Raw genomic sequence first — 17868 nt, forward strand, 5'->3', positions numbered from 1 at the left:
TTTTTTCCTTTTTTCTTTTTTTTTTGAATTTTTCTTTTTCCCTTTTTCAACCAACATCTTATCAATCCCTTTTTAAAAAAAAAAACATTTTTATTTTTCATTTTTAAAGTCATATTCTATCCCTTCATAGTAGTTACCCGTATTTTTGGCATATATATATAAGTTGTTCTCTCTTTAAAATCTTGAGATAGTTTCTTCTAACAGATCAAAATATACTCTAAATCTCTAGTGTATGGTTTTTTTCTACTCCCCTGCCTGATCACATTCTCTCCCTTTTTTCTTTCTTTTTTTTTTAATCCTCTTCTTTCTTTTTTCAAACAACTTATCAAATCCTTTTTTAAAATTTTTTATAATTTCCATCTTTACAGTCATATTCCATCCCTTCATCATATCAACCCTTATTTTTGTACATATATAAGTTTTTCTTTCTTTAAAATTTTGGGAGGGACTTTCTTTTAACAGACCAAAATACACCCAAAATCTAGTGTGTGGCACTGATCTATAATCCAGCCTGATCATATTTGATCACATTCTGTTTTTGTTTTGTTTTGTTTTGTTTTGTTCTGCTTTTGTTTGTTTTTATCTTTATCTTTTTCTTTTTTCTTTTTTTCTTTCCTTTTCTTTTTTCTCTCTATCCCTTTCTTTTCCCACTGCTTCAGGTCTTTTCTGATTTGTTTAGAGTATATTTTCTGGGGACGTTGTTACCCTGCTAGCATTTTGTTCTCTCATTAATCTATTCTCCTCTGCACAAAATGACAAGACGGAAAAAATCACCTCAACAAAAAGAACAAGAGGTAGTACCGACTGCCAGGGACCTACTCAATACGGACATTAGTACGATGTCAGATCTAGAGTTCAGAATCATCACTTTAAAGATACTAGCTGGGCTTGAAAAAAACATGGAAGTTATTAGAGAAACCCTTTCTGGAGAAGTAAAAGAACTAAAATCGAACCAAGTAGAAATCAAAAAGGCTATTAATGAGGTGCAATCAAATATGGGGGCGCTAACTGCTAGGATAAATGAGGCAGAAGAAAGAATCAGTGAGATAGAAGACCAAATGATGGAAAATAAAGAAGCTGAGAAAAAGAGAGATAAACAACTACTGGATCACGAGGGCAGAATTCGAGAGATAAACGATACCATAAGACGAAACAACATTAGAATAATTGGGATCCCAGAAGAAGAAGAAAGAGAGAGAGGTGCAGAAGGTATAATGGAGCAAATTATAGCAGAGAACTTCCCTAATTTGGGGAAGGAAACAGGCATCAAAATCCAGGAAGCACAGAGAACCCCTCTCAAAATCAATAAAAATAGGTCAACACCCCGACATCTAATAGTAAAACTTACGAGTCTCAGAGACAAAGAGAAAATCCTGAAAGCAGCTCGGGAGAAGAGATATGTAACCTACAATGGTAGAAACATTAGATTGGCAACAGACTTATCCACAGAGACCTGGCAGGCCAGAAAGGACTGGCAGAACATATTCAGAGCACTAAATGAGAAAAATATGCAGCCAAGAATACTATATCCAGCTAGGCTGTCATTGAAAATTGAAGGAGAGATAAAAAGCTTCCAGGACAAACAAAAACTAAAGGAATTTGCAAACACGAAACCAGCCCTACAACAAATATTGAAAGGGGTCCTCTAAGCAAAGAGAGAGCCTAAAAGCAACATAGATTAGAAAGGAACACAAACAATATACAGTAACAGTCACTTTACAGGCAATACAATGGCACTGAACTCCTATCTTTCAATAGTTACCCTGAATGTAAATGGGCTAAATGCCCCAATCAAAAGACACAGGCTATCAGATTGGATTAAAAAACAAGACCCATCGATATGCTGTCTGCAAGAGACTCATTTTAGACCCAAAGACACCCCCAGATTGAAAGTGAGGGGGTGGAAAACCATTTACCATGCTAATGGACACCAAAAGAAAGCTGGGGTGGCAATCCTTATATCAGACAAATTAGATTTTAAACCAAAGACTGTAATAAGAGATGAGGAAGGACACTATATCATACTTAAAGGGTCTATCCAACAAGAAGATCTAACAATTGTAAATATCTATGCCCCTAACATGGGAGCAGCCAATTATATAAGGCAATTAATAACAAAAGCAAAGAAACACATCGACAACAATACAATAATAGTGGGGGACTTTAACACCCCCCTCACTGAAATGGACAGATCGTCTAAGCAAAAGATCAACAAGGAAATAAAGACTTTAAATGACACACTGGACCAAATGGACTTCACAGACATATTCAGAACATTCCATCCCAAAGCAACGGAATACACATTCTTCTCTAGTGCCCATGGAACATTCTCCAGAATAGATCACATCCTAGGTCATAAATCAGGTCTCAACCGGTACCAGAAGATTGGGATCATCCCCTGCCTATTTTCAGACCACAATGCTTTGAAACTAGAACTCAATCACAAGAGGAAAGTCAGAAAGAACTCAAATACATGGAGGCTAAAGAGCATCCTACTGAAGAATGAATGGGTCAACCAGGAAATTAAAGAAGAATTAAAAAAATTCATGGAAACCAATGAAAATGAAAACAAAACTATTCAAAATCTTTGGGATACAGCAAAGGCAGTCCTAAGAGGAAAGTATATAGCAATACAAGCCTTTCTCAAGAAACAAGAAAGGTCTCAAGTACACAACCTAACCCTACACCTAAAGGAGCTGGAGAAAGAACAGCAAATAAAGCCTAAACCCAGCAGGAGAAGAGAAATAATAAAGATCAGAGCAGAAATCAATGAAATAGAAACCAAAAGAACAGTAGAACAGATCAACGAAACTAGGAGCTGGTTCTTTGAAAGAATTAACAAGATTGATAAGCCCCTGGCCAGACTTATCAAAAAGAAAAGAGAAATGACCCAAATCAACAAAATCATGAATGAAAGAGGAGAAATCACAACCAACACCAAAGAAATACAAACTATTATAAGAACATATTATGAGCAACTCTATGCCAACAAATTAGATAACCTGGAAGTAATGGATGCATTCCTAGAGATGTATCAACTACCAAAACTGAACCAGGAAGAAATAGAACACCTGAACAGACCTATAACCACTAAGGAAATAGAAGCAGTCATCAAAAATCTCCCAAAACACAAAAGCCCAGGGCCAGATGGCTTCCCAGGGGAATTCTACCAAACATTTCAAGAAGAATTAATACCTATCCTTCTGAAACTGTTCCAAAAAATAGAAATGGAAGGAAAACTTCCAAACTCATTTTATGAGGCCAGCATTACCTTGATCCCAAAACCAGACAAAGACCCCATCAAAAAGGAGAATTACAGACCAATATCCCTGATGAACATGGATGCAAAAATTCTCACCAAAATACTAGCCAATAGGATCCAACAGTACATTAAAAGGATTATTCACCACGACCAAGTCGGATTTATCCCTGGGCTGCAAGGTTCGTTCAACATCCGCAAATCAATCAACGTGATACAATACATTAACAAAAGAAAAAACAAGAATCACATGATCCTCTCAATAGATGCAGAAAAAGCATTTGACAAAGTACAGCATCCTTTCTTGATCAAAACTCTTCAGAGTATAGGGATAGAGGGTACATACCTCAATATCATAAAAGCCATCTATGAAAAACCTACAGCGAATATCATTCTCAATGGGGAAAAACTGAGAGCTTTCCCCCTAAGGTCAGGAACGCGGCAGGGATGTCCACTATCACCACTGCTATTCAACATAGTATTGGAAGTCCTAGCCACAGCAATCAGACAACAAAAAGAAATCAAAGGCATCCAAATTGGCAAAGAAGAAGTCAAACTCTCACTCTTTGCAGATGATATGATACTTTATGTGGAAAATCCCAAAGACTCCACCCCAAAACTGCTAGAACTCATACAGGAATTCAGTCAAGTGGCAGGATATAAAATCAATGCACAGAAGTCAGTGGCATTCCTATACACCAACAACAAGACAGAAGAAAGAGAAATTAAGGAGTCGATCCCATTTACAATTGCACCCAAAACCATAAGATACCTAGGAATAAATCTAACCAAAGAGGCAAAGGATCTGTACTCAGAAAACTATAAAATACTCATGAAAGAAATTGAGGAAGACACAAAGAAATGGAAAAACGTTCCATGCTCATGGATTGGAAGAACAAATATTGTGAAGATGTCAATCCTACCTAGAGCAATCTACACATTCAATGCAATCCCCATCAAAATACCATCCACTTTCTTCAAAGAAATGGAACAAATAATCCTAAAATTTGTATGGAACCAGAAAAGACCCCGCATAGCCAGAGGAATGTTGAAAAAGAAAAGCAAAGCTGGCGGCATCACAATTCCAGACTTCCAGCTCTACTACAAAGCTGTCATCATCAAGACAGTATGGTACTGGCACAAAAACAGACACATAGATCAATGGAACAGAATAGAGAGCCCAGAAATGGACCCTCAACTCTATGGTCAACTAATCTTTGACAAAGCAGGAAAGAATGTCCAATGGAAAAAAGACAGTCTCTTCAACAAATGGTGTTGGGAAAATTGGACAGCCACATGCAGAAGAATGAAACTGGACCATTTCCTTACACCGCACACAAAAATAGACTCCAAATGGTTGAAAGACCTAAATGTGAGACAGGAGTCCATCAAAATCCTAAAGGAGAACACAGGCAGCAACCTCTTCGACCTCAGCCGCAGCAACTTCTTCCTAGAAACATCGCCAAAGGCAAGGGAAGCAAGGGCAAAAATGAACTATTGGGACTTCATCAAGATAAAAAGCTTTTGCAAAGCAAAGGAAACAGTCAACAAAACCAAAAGACAACTGACAGAATGGGAGAAGATATTTGCAAATGACATATCAGATAAAGGGCTAGTATCCAAAATCTATAAAGAACTCATCAAACTCAACACCAAAAGAACAAAGAATCCAATCAAGAAATGGGCAGAAGACATGAACAGACATTTTTCCAAAGAAGACATCCAAATGGCCAACAGACACATGAAAAAGTGTTCAATATCGCTCGGCATCAGGGAAATCCAAATCAAAACCTCAATGAGATACCACCTCACACCAGTCAGAATGGCTAAAATTAACAAGTCAGGAAATGACAGATGTTGGCGGGGATGCGGAGAAAGGGGAACCCTCCTACACTGTTGGTGGGAATGCAAGCTGGTGCAGCCACTCTGGAAAACAGTATGGAGGTTCCTCAAAAAGTTGAAAATAGAGCTACCATATGATCCAGCAATTGCACTACTGGGTATTTACCCCAAAGATACAAAAGTAGGGACCCAAAAGGCTACGTGCACCCCGATGTTTATAGCAGCAATGTCCACAATAGCCAAACTGTGGAAAGAGCCAAGATGTCCATCAACAGATGAATGGATAAAGAAGATGTGGTATATATATACAATGGAATATTATGCAGCCATCAAAAGGAATGAGATCTTGCCATTTGCAACGACGTGGATGGAACTGGAGGGTATTATGCTGAGCGAAATAAGTCAAACAGAGAAAGACATGTATCATATGACCTCACTGATATGAGGAATTCTTAATCTCAGGAAACAAACTGAGGGTTGCTGGAGTGGGGGGTGGGGTGGGAGGGATGGGGTGACTGGGTGATGGACACTGGGGAGGGTATGTGTTCTGGTAAGCGCTGTGAATTGTGCAAGACTGTTGAATCTCAGATCTGTACCTCTGAAACAAATAATGCAATATATGTTAAGAAAGAAAAAAAGAAGAAGAAGAATGTAGCAGGAGGGGAAGAATGAAGGGGGGGAAATCGGAGGGGGAGAAGAACCATGAGAGACGATGGACTCTGAAAAACAAACTGAGGGTTCTAGAGGGGAGGGGGTTGGGAGGATGGGTTAGCCTGGTGATGGGTATTGAGGAGGGCACGTTCTGCATGGAGCACTGGGTGTTATGCACAAACAATGAATCATGGAACACTATATCTAAAACTAATGATGTAATGTATGGGGATTAACATAACAATAAAAAAATTAAAAAAAAAAAAAATAAAGGAAACATTTCTCACTGTACTAATGGAGGAGGTACAGCTCTTGAGTTGCTAAGCCAGGAAAGCCACCCTGGCCCTTACTCCTCCTAATCTATCCCTCTACCTCTAACCTTTAGGATACTTGGGTGGCTCAGTCAGTTAAGTGTCTGTCTTCGGCTCAGGTCATGGTCCCAGGGTCCTGGGATCGAGCCCCATGTCGGGGTCCCTGCTCAGCGGGGAACCTGCTTCTCCCTCTCCCTCTGCCTCCTCCCCTCTGCTTGTGCTCTGTCTCTGTCTCTCTCTCTCAAATAAATAAATAAAATCTTAAAAAAAAAAAAAAAAGCTGGTTCAGGACAATATGGCAATAAAAAAAAGAAAGAAAAGTTAAAGGAAACAGAGTAGTCACCCAAAAATACTCTAAGAAAATATGTGAGAAAGAACAGCAAGACATTTCTGTAAGACAAAGAAAAGTTTTCAGGGAAAGCGGTGATAGCACAGATAAAAATTATAATCAAACAATCTATCATTATTTTGAAAAAAAAAATTAAATGAATCCTAAACATGAAAGCCAAGATGGAGACATCAGGCAAGAGCAGAGCACACAATAGAAGGTGATGGCAGAACTCAGGAAAGAAAGCAAGACAGGAAGTTATAGAAATAAAACACAAAGTAGGAAGGGCATAAGGGGGATCTGACAACAGGGAGGTCATAGGAAAGGATGTGGAGGATAGAAATGGGGAAAACAAACAAAATAAAAGAGAAATACAGAGCTAGGGTTAGCAACAGATCACAGCTACAGAAGTAAAGAAGTGAAGAAAAGCATAGCCCTTGTGTGCTTAATTGGAATTCCAAAGAAGAAACCCAAAAGAAAGCAACAGAATGAATATTTTAACATATAATTAGAGAAATTCATGGCACACTGAGCCACTGTGAGTTGGCCCAGAACCATCAACACCGAGTCACACTTTGGTGAAGTTGTCTTTAAAGATACAGAACAAATCTCTTTTGGAATCTTTTACAGATGTAGAAAGAATCTTTGCCTTTGGAGAAGCCAGGCAATAGATGAACACCACTTTTAAGGAAATAAAAGCAGGTGGCATCTGACTTCTGTACAAAAATTCTCAGGACCAAAAGACAGTGAAGAAACATCCACAGTACGCTCAAGCAAGGACAGTGAGCCAAGAATTTCATAGTCAAATCTTACTTTATGTAAAAGGGAAATTATTTTATTTTATTATGATGTCATCTTTAGAGAATTAATCAAAGTTATTTTTATAGTCTCATCAAAGTTCAACAAGTGTCTTATTTTATGTATGTATACATGCATGCATGCATATATCTATGTATTAAGAATGTATTATAGGTGCAGGTTTCTATGTAGGTAGTTATTTATGTAACAACATAATAAAGTCAATGGATCCAAATATAAAAACTAGAACATTATGTAACTTATGTCTACTTATGGCCTCCTCCAGCATGCCTTATCTCCACTTCCCTATACCAGAGGTAAGAACTATTCTAAATCATGTGTGTGTGTTCCTAAAATATAGTTTTATTTGTTTTTAACTTTGTGCAAAAGGTATTTTGCTGTGTATGATCTTCTGAGACTTCAAATCTAATACCCTATGAATTATAAGGGGTACAATTATTTTATGTACTATTATATTAGACAGAAACCACACCAGTTATTTGACCAGAGGTATTTGATATAAAGCACCTGTACCAGGTATAAAGTTGTTTTCCACTGAAAGGGTAGAAAGAGGACTCTAAGATATCTTGGGGGTAGAAACTGAAGAAAGAAGCTACCACCCCATGGTTAAGAAAACAGAGGAAACTAAGGGACGAACTTAGAAAAGGGTCCCTATGGGGCTGAAATTGCGACAGATATCTGAGGAGGAAGGGCTGCTCAGTTGATGCATGAGTCTCAGCCCAGAGGAGGGGGCTCCCTGGGGTGCAGACCCTGGCCTCTGAGGAGGGGGCAGCTGCCTCTGGTGAGGCGGTGTTACCAAACTGGTTCTACCTGTGATGGGAAAGCTACAAGCTGAGTGTAGCTGCCACTACAAGAGTGAATTGCCATCGCTGCTGTGAAGAAGGGTTGCCTGGGGGGGAGATCACAGGGACAGGAAACCCGAAGACAACAGGAGGAGCAAGTACTCTTCTTCCTCTTCTAGCACCAAAGCCTCCTCTAGTGCTCCCTATTGGCAAAGCTTTGAACAGAGCCAGCTAGAAAAGCACAGAAGTGAGTTGCAGTCTCTCAGTGCCTGTGTCACAAAGCAGAGTACAGAAGAGTGGACTTGGAGCTAAAGGACAATATTTTTTATATCCTTGTGTTACAACGTGTTTTTTTTTTTTAAGATTTTATGTATTTATTTGAGAGAGAGAGCGAGAGAGCACTAGTGGGGCTGGGGACAGAGGGAGAAGCGGACTCCCCGCTGAGCAGGGAGCCCGATGCGGGGCTCGATCCCAGGACCCTGGGATCATGACCTGAGCTGAAGGCAGATGTTTAACGGGCTGAGCCACCCAGGAGCCCCTTGTGTTATAACATGTCTTATTGCTATCTAATATTCAGTTTGGTTGATTTGCACCAAGGTGGCTTTTTTGTTTGTTTTTTTCAAATTTTTATTTAAATTCTAGTTAGTTAACATATAGTGTAATATTCGTTTCAGGAGAATTTCATGATTCATCACTTACATATAATACCCAGTGCTCAACACAAGTGCCCTCCTTATAAAGGACAATATTTTAATAGCTGGCACAACCACTAATAAAAAAAACCTCTGTCAGGGAGCCTGGGTGGCTCAATCAGTTAGGCTCTGACTTTGGCTCAGGTCATGATCTCATGGGTCATGAGACTGAGCCCTGGGTCCAGCTCCACACTCAGCGCCAAGTCTGCTTGAGATTCTCTCCCTCTGCCCCTTCCCAACCCCAACTCATATGTGCACTCTCTCTCAAATAAATAAACCTTTAAAAAACAAATAAACAAACAAAACAAAAAAACCTCTGCCAAGTGAGCTGTTTCTGAGATGTCATAAGAAAAATTACACGTGTTAGAATAGATGAAATATAGCACGTTGCTGATTGGTTATTTTGGATTTAACTGTAGGTCATTCATTTTAACTGCTATGTAATATTCCATTGTGGGGATATGTCACAATTTTTCTATTCTTTTGTTGAAATGCTTTTGGGTTATTTCTTGGTCTTGCTAGACAACAACACTATTTTGACTATTTTTTTGCACATCCTCTAATATATTTGTCAAGATTTTCCTCTTGGCTATAAATGTTGGTGTGAAATTGCTGGCTCTTAGAGTCTGTAAATGTTCAGTCTTAAAATTGAATATGTTATCAAAATATTTTCCACCATAGTTGTACCAATTTATATTGTAAACTGTGATTGATAGATCCTCTTATTAGACATTCTCTTCAGGACTTGGTATTATCAAATAGTTTTGAACATGTAAGAACTCAAGTGACATTGTTCATAAGCACGTGGGACCCCATGGAAAAATTACTCTTTCCAGGAACACATTCTGGCCAAAGAGTAGATGATGGGAGATTCTGGCAAAGAATGGTGGTGAGAACTCCAGTTTCACATATCTGATTGTCTACATGACATCTTCTTTGGGATGTCTAATAGACATATCAAATTTAACATGTTTAAAAATGAACTCCTACCAGATCTGTTCTGATTGTCCTCCCCGTCTCCATTAATATCAACTTCATCTTTGTAGTTGCTAAGATGAGAAACCTTGGAGTCACCTTGAATCTCCTTTTCTTTTTCTCATATTCCTCAAAGAGGCAACCCACAGAATGGGAGAAGATATTTGCAAATGACACTACAGATAAAGGGCTGGTATCCAAGATCTATAAAGAAATTCTCAAACTCAACACCCAAAAAACAAATAATCCAGTCAAAAAATGGGCAGAAGACATGAACAGACACTTCTCCAAAGAAGACATACAAATGGCTAACAGACACATGAAAAAATGTTCATCATCATTAGCCATCAGGGAAATTCAAATCAAAACCACATTGAGATACCACCTTACACCAGTTAGAATGGCAAAAATTGACAAGGCAAGAAACAACAAATGTTGGAGAGGTTGTGGAGAAAGGGGAACCCACTTACACTGTTGGTGGGAATGCAGGTTGGTACAGCCACTTTGGAAAACAGTGTGGAGGTGCCTCAAAAAATTAAAAATAGAGCTCCCCTATGACCCAGCAATTGCACTCCTGGGTATTTACCCCAAAGACACAGATGTAGTGAAAAGAAGGGCTATGTGCACCCCAACGTTCATAGCAGCAATGTCCGCAATAGCCAAACTGTGGAAAGAGAAGCCGAGATGCCCTTCAACAGATGTGGTCCATATATACAATGGAATATTACTCAGCCATCAGAAAGGATGAATACCCAACTTTAACATCAACATGAATGGGACTGGAGGAGATCATGCTAAGTGAAATAAGTCAAGCAGAGAAAGTCAATTATCATATGGTTTCACTTACTTGTGGAACATAAAGAATAGCATGGAGGACACTAGGAGAAGGAAGGGAAAAAGGAAGAGGGGGAAATCAGAGGGAGAGATGAACCATGAGAGACTATGGACTCTGAGAAACAAACAGGGTTTTAGAAGGGAGGGGGTGGGAGGATGGGTTAGCTCGGTGATGGGTATTAAGGAGGGCACGTACTGCATGGAGCACTGGGTGTTATACGAAAACAATGAATCGTGGATCACTACATCAAAAACTAATGATGTATTGTATGGTGAGTAACATAACATAATAAAATAAAATTAAAACAAAACAAAACAAAAACAAACAAAAACAAAAAACAAATTATCAGCAAAACCTTTGGCTCTACCTTCAAAATGAGTCATGAATTCCATCACTTCTTTTGATCCCCACAGCACTACCACACTGGTCCAAGCCACCATCATTTCCCATCTGGTTTATGATGATATCCTCCTAACCGTTCTCCTCAATTCTGTCTTTGTCTCCCTTCAGTCTTTTTCTCTATCTAGCAGCTTCACTGATTCTTTAAATATGTAAGCTGGGTCATGTCACTCCTGCACAACATCCTCTAATGGATCCCAATTTAACTTAGAGTAAATGTGAAAATCCTTTTAATCTCAAAGTACATCTTTACAGTCTCCTACAAGGCTATGTGTGAGCTGGTCTCCCTTAACTTTCAACTTCATCTCCTACTACTTTACCCTTTCTCACTGCCCTCTAGCCACATGACCTCCTTTCTATTTCTCAAATAAGCTTGGTATGCTCCTGCTTAGGGCCTTTCCACTGGTTGTTCACTCTCCCTGGGATACTCTTCTCAGCTGTCTGCCCAGTCTCTCTTCAAGTCTTTAAAAAAAAAAAAAAGAAAAGTCTTTTAGATGTACTTTCTCAAGGGCTTTCCTGCCTATCTTGACTAAAATTGCAAACCACCCCACTCCATGGCATTCCCTATTCACTTTTCTATCTTTTAGTCTTCTCTAAAGCATTTATTACTATCGAATATATACATATTTTATTTTCTCACATCTAAGAGACCATAAATTATAAGAAACACTATAATTTTGTGCCACTAAGAATCTATTAAATTAAAAATTGCTTTTAAATTATTTTACACTCACTACAGCAGCTATTTTAGACTTAACTAGACATTCGTTTTTATTATATATCACTATTGTGCAAACTCAAGGGGAAAATATCAGCAACATAAATTGAGATATTCCTAAAACTGTGTCCTATTCAGAGTTCAACTGCTCTGGAACAGGTAACCCAGACTCATTGACACAGTGTTTCTCTACTCACCACTGTATTCTGTGCTATCAGCAGCTTTGGAGATGCAGCATTTCCTGATCTTCTGCTGGTGTCTCCAGGATTCTGTCCCAAACTTCTGTCTTCACTCTATAAGTTTTGATATATTATGAACAGGCAATAACAGCTACATCTTGATTGACACTGGGCCAATGGCAGTCATAAAACACAAACAAGTCTCTGAGGTACAAAAATGTGCAGAAATGTTTATCTTAATATAAATTAATTATGGTATTTTGGTCACTTGTTTATTGACTGTCTCCGTGTATGAGAAGGTAAGCTTGAAAAGAACAGAATTTTTGTCTGTTCTGTTTCCTGCCGTAGCTTCAGGGCCTAGTACAATCCCCGGTACTTAGCTGTTACTTTATTCTGCTGTACTAAGAACCATTAAATCAGAATAATGAATCATGCTTTCTAGGCTCCACATAACCTCTGTGAGATTATGTTGAGTGAATGAATCTTCCCTGCTCTGAGTTACTCTTTCTTTTTTAAATTAGCAACAATTTAGGACTTTTTCTTTAGACCTCTATGGGGTTCTGATTCTAAATTAGACATTTCCCACTTAACGCATTTTAGAATTTGTAACAAGAGTAGGAAAAGCTGTAGTAAAGCTGATGGATGGATAAATGTACTACACTCTGAAATTGTACACCTTTGAGAACATTCTGAGAATACACCACTGCTTAAACAAGGGGATCAAAAACATTTATAAAGAGACACTGTCATTCATCAGAGATGTGAAAAAGGAGGAACATTGCTCCAAGGAATCACTGGAAATATTCTTATGTCAGAATGAGCCAAATCAAACTGACCTGGTGTGAGGTCCCCTGATTTTATTTTATTGTCAAATGGGCACCTATTTAAACTGCACCTACTCCACAAAGAAGATAAGGAGATAATATCTAGCCTGATTCCTTTACTTGCTACCTTCAACATTTTAATTCATTCAATCAACATTTATTGAGAACCTATCGGTGCGTGATGCCTAAGAAATTATGGAGTAAAGGAAACAGGGCACAGAGAAAACCAGCATGCCTAGAGGGAAGATCATTCCAAATTCATTATTTAAGTCCCCATATACTGAGACTAGCTCCATCTGAAATGGTACATGGGACCTAACCTAGTACATAAGAAAGTTTAATTCTGAATGTAACATGCAAAAACTTTTATTTTCTAGTGTAATTATGCAAAAATTATGGTAACTTCGTTTTTATTTTTTAGCTAAATTAAGTTTTTAAAAGTTTCAATTTTTGGCAATTATATCATTGCTTTTAACATGATTTGCAGAGTTCACCTGAAATTTGGAACTGTACATATTCTGCTGATTTCTGTTGTAACAGTGAGCAGAAATGAGATAAAAGGAGAGTAAACTTCAAAAGGAATAAAAGGAGTTGACTTACTACTTTTTAAGATGGTACCCTCAACACTTCTTGTCATCTCAAAGAGTTAAATTAATAATAAAAAAAAAGAAACCCTGTGGCAGTGCTAGTATGCTCATCATGTACAAAATTCTTCCATACTTTTAACCTTCAGTTCTTTTCATCTTCAAAAAGAGTGAGGTACATAAGGAATGGATGATGAAGTCAATTACATTTTCATGCCCTTCAGGTAAATAGAAATGATCACTTTCTTGGCTGTGTTTTGTCGCTATTGAGAAAAGTAAACAGAGATTCAATGACTCAAAAATCAGCAAGGAAAGACTAAATACTTAGAGTGTGTGCCCAGCAAAAAGAAAGAGCACTAATTAATAACAAGAAAACATATGAAAGACTAAATCTCCCTGGATAGGTAAATATATAGTAAAGGTAGCAGATTGATCACTTACAAAGCTATTATAAGGTTACAAGAGAAAAGTAACTATGTGACTATGATAACTATAATTCGTTAAGAAATATACAAGATAAAAAGATGTAAAATGTGACATCAAAAACAAAACATGAGGGATAGAGAATAAAAAGGTTGAACTTTAGAATGCGATCAAACTTAAGTTGTTATCAACCTTAAATAGACTGTTATATATATAGATATAGATATAGATATAGATATAGTTATTATATGTAAGCCTCATGGCAACCCCAAAGCAGAAACCTACAGTAAATATGCAAAAGATAAAGAGAAAGGAATACAAGCATATCATGAAAGAAAGTCATAAAACCACAAATGAGGAGAGCAAGAGACAAAGAAAGGAAAGAGAGGAACTACAAAAACAGCCAGAAAACAATGAACAAAATCTCAGTAAGTACATAAATAATAATAATTATTTTAAATATGAATGGCTGAAATTCTACAGTCAAAAGACATAGAGTGGCTGAGTGGATAAAAAGAAGAAACAAACAAGACTCATCCATATGGTGCCTATAAGAAATTAACTTTAGATATAAGGACACACAGAGACTGAAAGTGAAGGGATGGAGAAAGATATTCCATGCAAATGGAAACCAAAAGAAAGCTAGAGTGGCTATACTTATATCAGATAAAATAGATTTTAAAACAAAGACTGTAATAAGAGATAAAGATAAGCATTACATTATGATAAAGAGGTCAATCCAACAAGATGATATAACATTTGTAAATATGTATGCACCTAACATAGGAGCACAAAAATATATAGAGCAAATATTAACTGACCTAAAGGGAGAAATAGACAGCAATACAATAATAGTAGGGGACTTTAATACCCCACTTACACCAATGGATAGATCATTCAGACAGAAAATGAATAGAGAAATGTAGGCCTTAAATGAAACATTACACCAGATGGACTTAACAGATATATACAGACCATTCTATCTGAAGGCAACAGAATATACATTCTTCTCAAGTGGAAAATTTTCCAGGATATAGCCTATGTTAGGCAAAAAACCAAATCTTAATAAATTTAAGATAACTGAAATCATATCAAGCATCTTTCTTGACAACAATGCCATGAAACTAGAAATTAATTACATAAAAAAAACTGGAAAATTCACAAATGTGTAGAGATTAGACAACATGCTACTGAACAACAAATGGGTCAAAGAGAAAATCAAAAGAGAAATAAAGAAAATACTTTGAAACAAATGAAAATGGAAATATAACATACCAAAATTTGTGGGATGCAGCAAAAGCAGTTCTAAAAGGGAAGGTCATAGTGATAAATGCCTACCTCAAGAAACAAGGAAAGTCTCAAATAAATAACCTAACTTTAACCACAAAGAACTAGGAAAAGAAGAACAAACAAAGTGCAAAGTTAGTAGAAGAAGGAAATAACAAAGACTAAAGCAAAAATAAATGAAATGGATACTAAAAAGACAATAGAGAAAATCAATAAAACTAAGAGCTGGTTCTTTGAAAAGATAAACAAAACTGACAGATCTTTAGCTTGACTCACCAAGAAAAAAAGAGAGAGGATTCATGTAAATGAAATGAAAGAGATGTTACAACTGATACCACAGAAATACAAAGGATAATGAGATGACTACAAACAATTATATGAAAACAAATTGGACAACCTACAAGAAATGGATAAATTCCTAGAAAAATACAACCTTGCCGAGACTGAATCAAAATGAAATAGAAAATCTGAACAGAGTAATTACTAGTAAGAAGATTGAATCCATAATCAAAAACCAATCCAAAGTCCAGGACAAGACCAAAGTCCAAGACCAGACAGCTTTGCTGGTGAATTTGACCATTCCAAGAAGAATTCATACCAATCCTCTCAAACTCTTCCAAAAAACAGAAGAGGAGGAAATTCTCCCAAATTCATTTTGTGATTCCAGCATTATTTGATACCAAAACCACACAAAGACACCACAGGATAGGAAAATTATAGGCCAATATCCCTGATGAACATAGATGCAAAAATCCTTAAAATATTTGCAAACTGAATTCAGTAATACATTAAAAGGATCATACACTGGCGCCTGGGTGGCTCAGATGGTTGAGCGTCTGCCTTCAGCTCAGGTCATGATCCCAGGGTCCTGGGATCGAGCCCCACATCGGGCTCCTGGCTCAGCGGGGAGCCTGCTTCTCCCTCTGCCTCTGCCTCTCCCCCGCTCATGCTTTCTCTCTCTCTATCTCTGTGTCTCAAATGAATAAATAAAATCTTTATAAAAGGATCATACACCATGATCAAGTGAGATTTATTTCAGGGATGCAAGGATAGTTCAACATCCAAAAATCAGTTAATGTGACACATCACATCAACGAAATGAAGGATAAAAATCAGAGGATCATCTCAAAAGATAAAGCAAAAGCATTTGACAAAATTCAATATCTATTTATGATTTTTAAAAATCTCAACAAAGCGGGTATAGAGGGTGCAAACCTCAACATGATAAAGGTCATATGTGAAAAGCTCACAGGTAACATCATACTCAACAGTGAAAAGCTAAAAGCTTTTCCTTTAAGATCAGGAACAAGGGAAAAATGCCCATTCTTACCACTCTTATTCAATATAGTATTGGAAGTCCATAGCCAGAGCAATTAGGAAAAAGAAAGAAAGAGAGAAAAAGAGAGAAGGAGGAAAGGGAGAAAGGGAGAGAAGAAGGAAGGAAGGAAGGAAGAAGGAAAGAAAGGAAGGAAGGAAGGAAGGAAGGGAGGGAAGGAGGAAGGAAGGGACGGAGGAAGGAAGGAAGGAAGGAAGGGAGGGAAGGAGGAAGGAAGGGACGGAGGAAGGAAGGAAGGAAGAGTGAGAATCCAAATTGAAAAGGAAGAAGTAAAATTGCCACTATTTGCAGATGACATAATATTATTTGTATAAAACCCTAAACACTCCATCAAAAACCTGTTAGAATAAATGAATTAAGTAAAGTTGTAGATAGAAAATCAATACACAAAAATCTGTTGCATTTCTATACACTAATAGTGAACTATCAGAGATATTAAGAGAACAAGCCCATTTACCACTGCATCAAAAATAAATAAATAAAACGCCTATCAATTTATAAATTTAACCTAGAAGGTGAAAGACCCGTATATTGAAAACCCCATGAGACATTAATGAAAGAAATTAAAGAAGACACAATCTGGGGTGCCTGGGTGGCTCAGTCGGTTGAGCATCCAACTCTTGATTTCAGCTCAGGTCATGAGCTCAGGGTCCTGGAATCGAGCCCTGCGTCGGACTCCACAATTAGCACAGTCTGCTTGAGAGATTCTCTCTCTCCCTCTCCTTCCCCCTCTGTTCCTTGCCCTACTCGTGCACTCTCTCTCAAATAAATAAATAAAATCTTTTTAAAAGAAGACACAAATAAATGAAAAGATATCCTGTGCTTATGGATTGGAAGAATTAGTATTGTTAAAATGGCCATACTACCCAAAGCAACAAACAGATTCAATGCAATTCCTATCAAAATTCCAATGGCATTTTTTCACAGAAATAGAATGAATAATCTTAATATTTGTATGGATCCATATAAGATCCCGAAGAGCCAAAGCAATCTTGAGAAAGAAGAACAAAGCTGGAGGCATCACACTCCCTGATTTCAAAGTATATTACAAAGCTATAGTAATTTAAACAGCATGGTATTAGTTTAAAAACAGATGCATAGATCAATGGAACAGAATAGAAAACCCAGAAAAAAATCCTGCATAGATAATTTATGACAAAGGAGCCAAGAACATACAATAGGGAAAGGACAATCACACCAATAACTCATGTTGAGGAAATAGGGCAGTTACACCTGAAAGAATGAAAGTGGACCCCTACCTCACACCATACACAAAAATGAACTCAAAGTGGATTAAAGACTTGTATGTAACACCTAAAACCATCAATCTCCCAGAAGAAAACACAGGTGGCAAGCCCCTTGATATTCCATCTTGGAGATGATTTTTTAAATCCGACATCAAAAACAAAAAGCAAGAAAAGCAAAAATAAACTATTGAGCCTACATCAAACTAATAAAAACCTCTGCAGAGCAGAGGAAACCATCCACAGAACAAAAAGGCCACCTACTGATGATACGGTGAAAATTATGAACACGTCGTTAGGAGACCAGGAACAATGTCAAAATCTTTAGCATCATAAAATAACTTAAATACCTTTTAAAGTTCTATGTGTTTTTGGCTCTA

At 37.4% G+C, this 17868-nt stretch overlaps 1 protein-coding gene across 1 annotated transcript in view; it reads right to left on the reverse strand.

The window, feature by feature from the left end:
- Positions 1-17868, reverse strand: part of LOC118525944 (uncharacterized) — a 343595-nt gene that overhangs the window by 52650 nt on the left and 273077 nt on the right. Inside the window, exon 5 of the mRNA XM_078074102.1 lies at positions 11809-11904. Within this exon, the coding sequence (XP_077930228.1) occupies positions 11826-11904 (79 nt within the window). The 3' untranslated portion in view covers positions 11809-11825. The remainder of the gene's footprint in view (positions 1-11808; positions 11905-17868) is intronic.

Source organism: Halichoerus grypus, chromosome 6 (genome assembly GCF_964656455.1).
Source record: "Halichoerus grypus chromosome 6, mHalGry1.hap1.1, whole genome shotgun sequence".
NCBI classification, from domain to species: Eukaryota; Metazoa; Chordata; class Mammalia; order Carnivora; family Phocidae; genus Halichoerus; species Halichoerus grypus.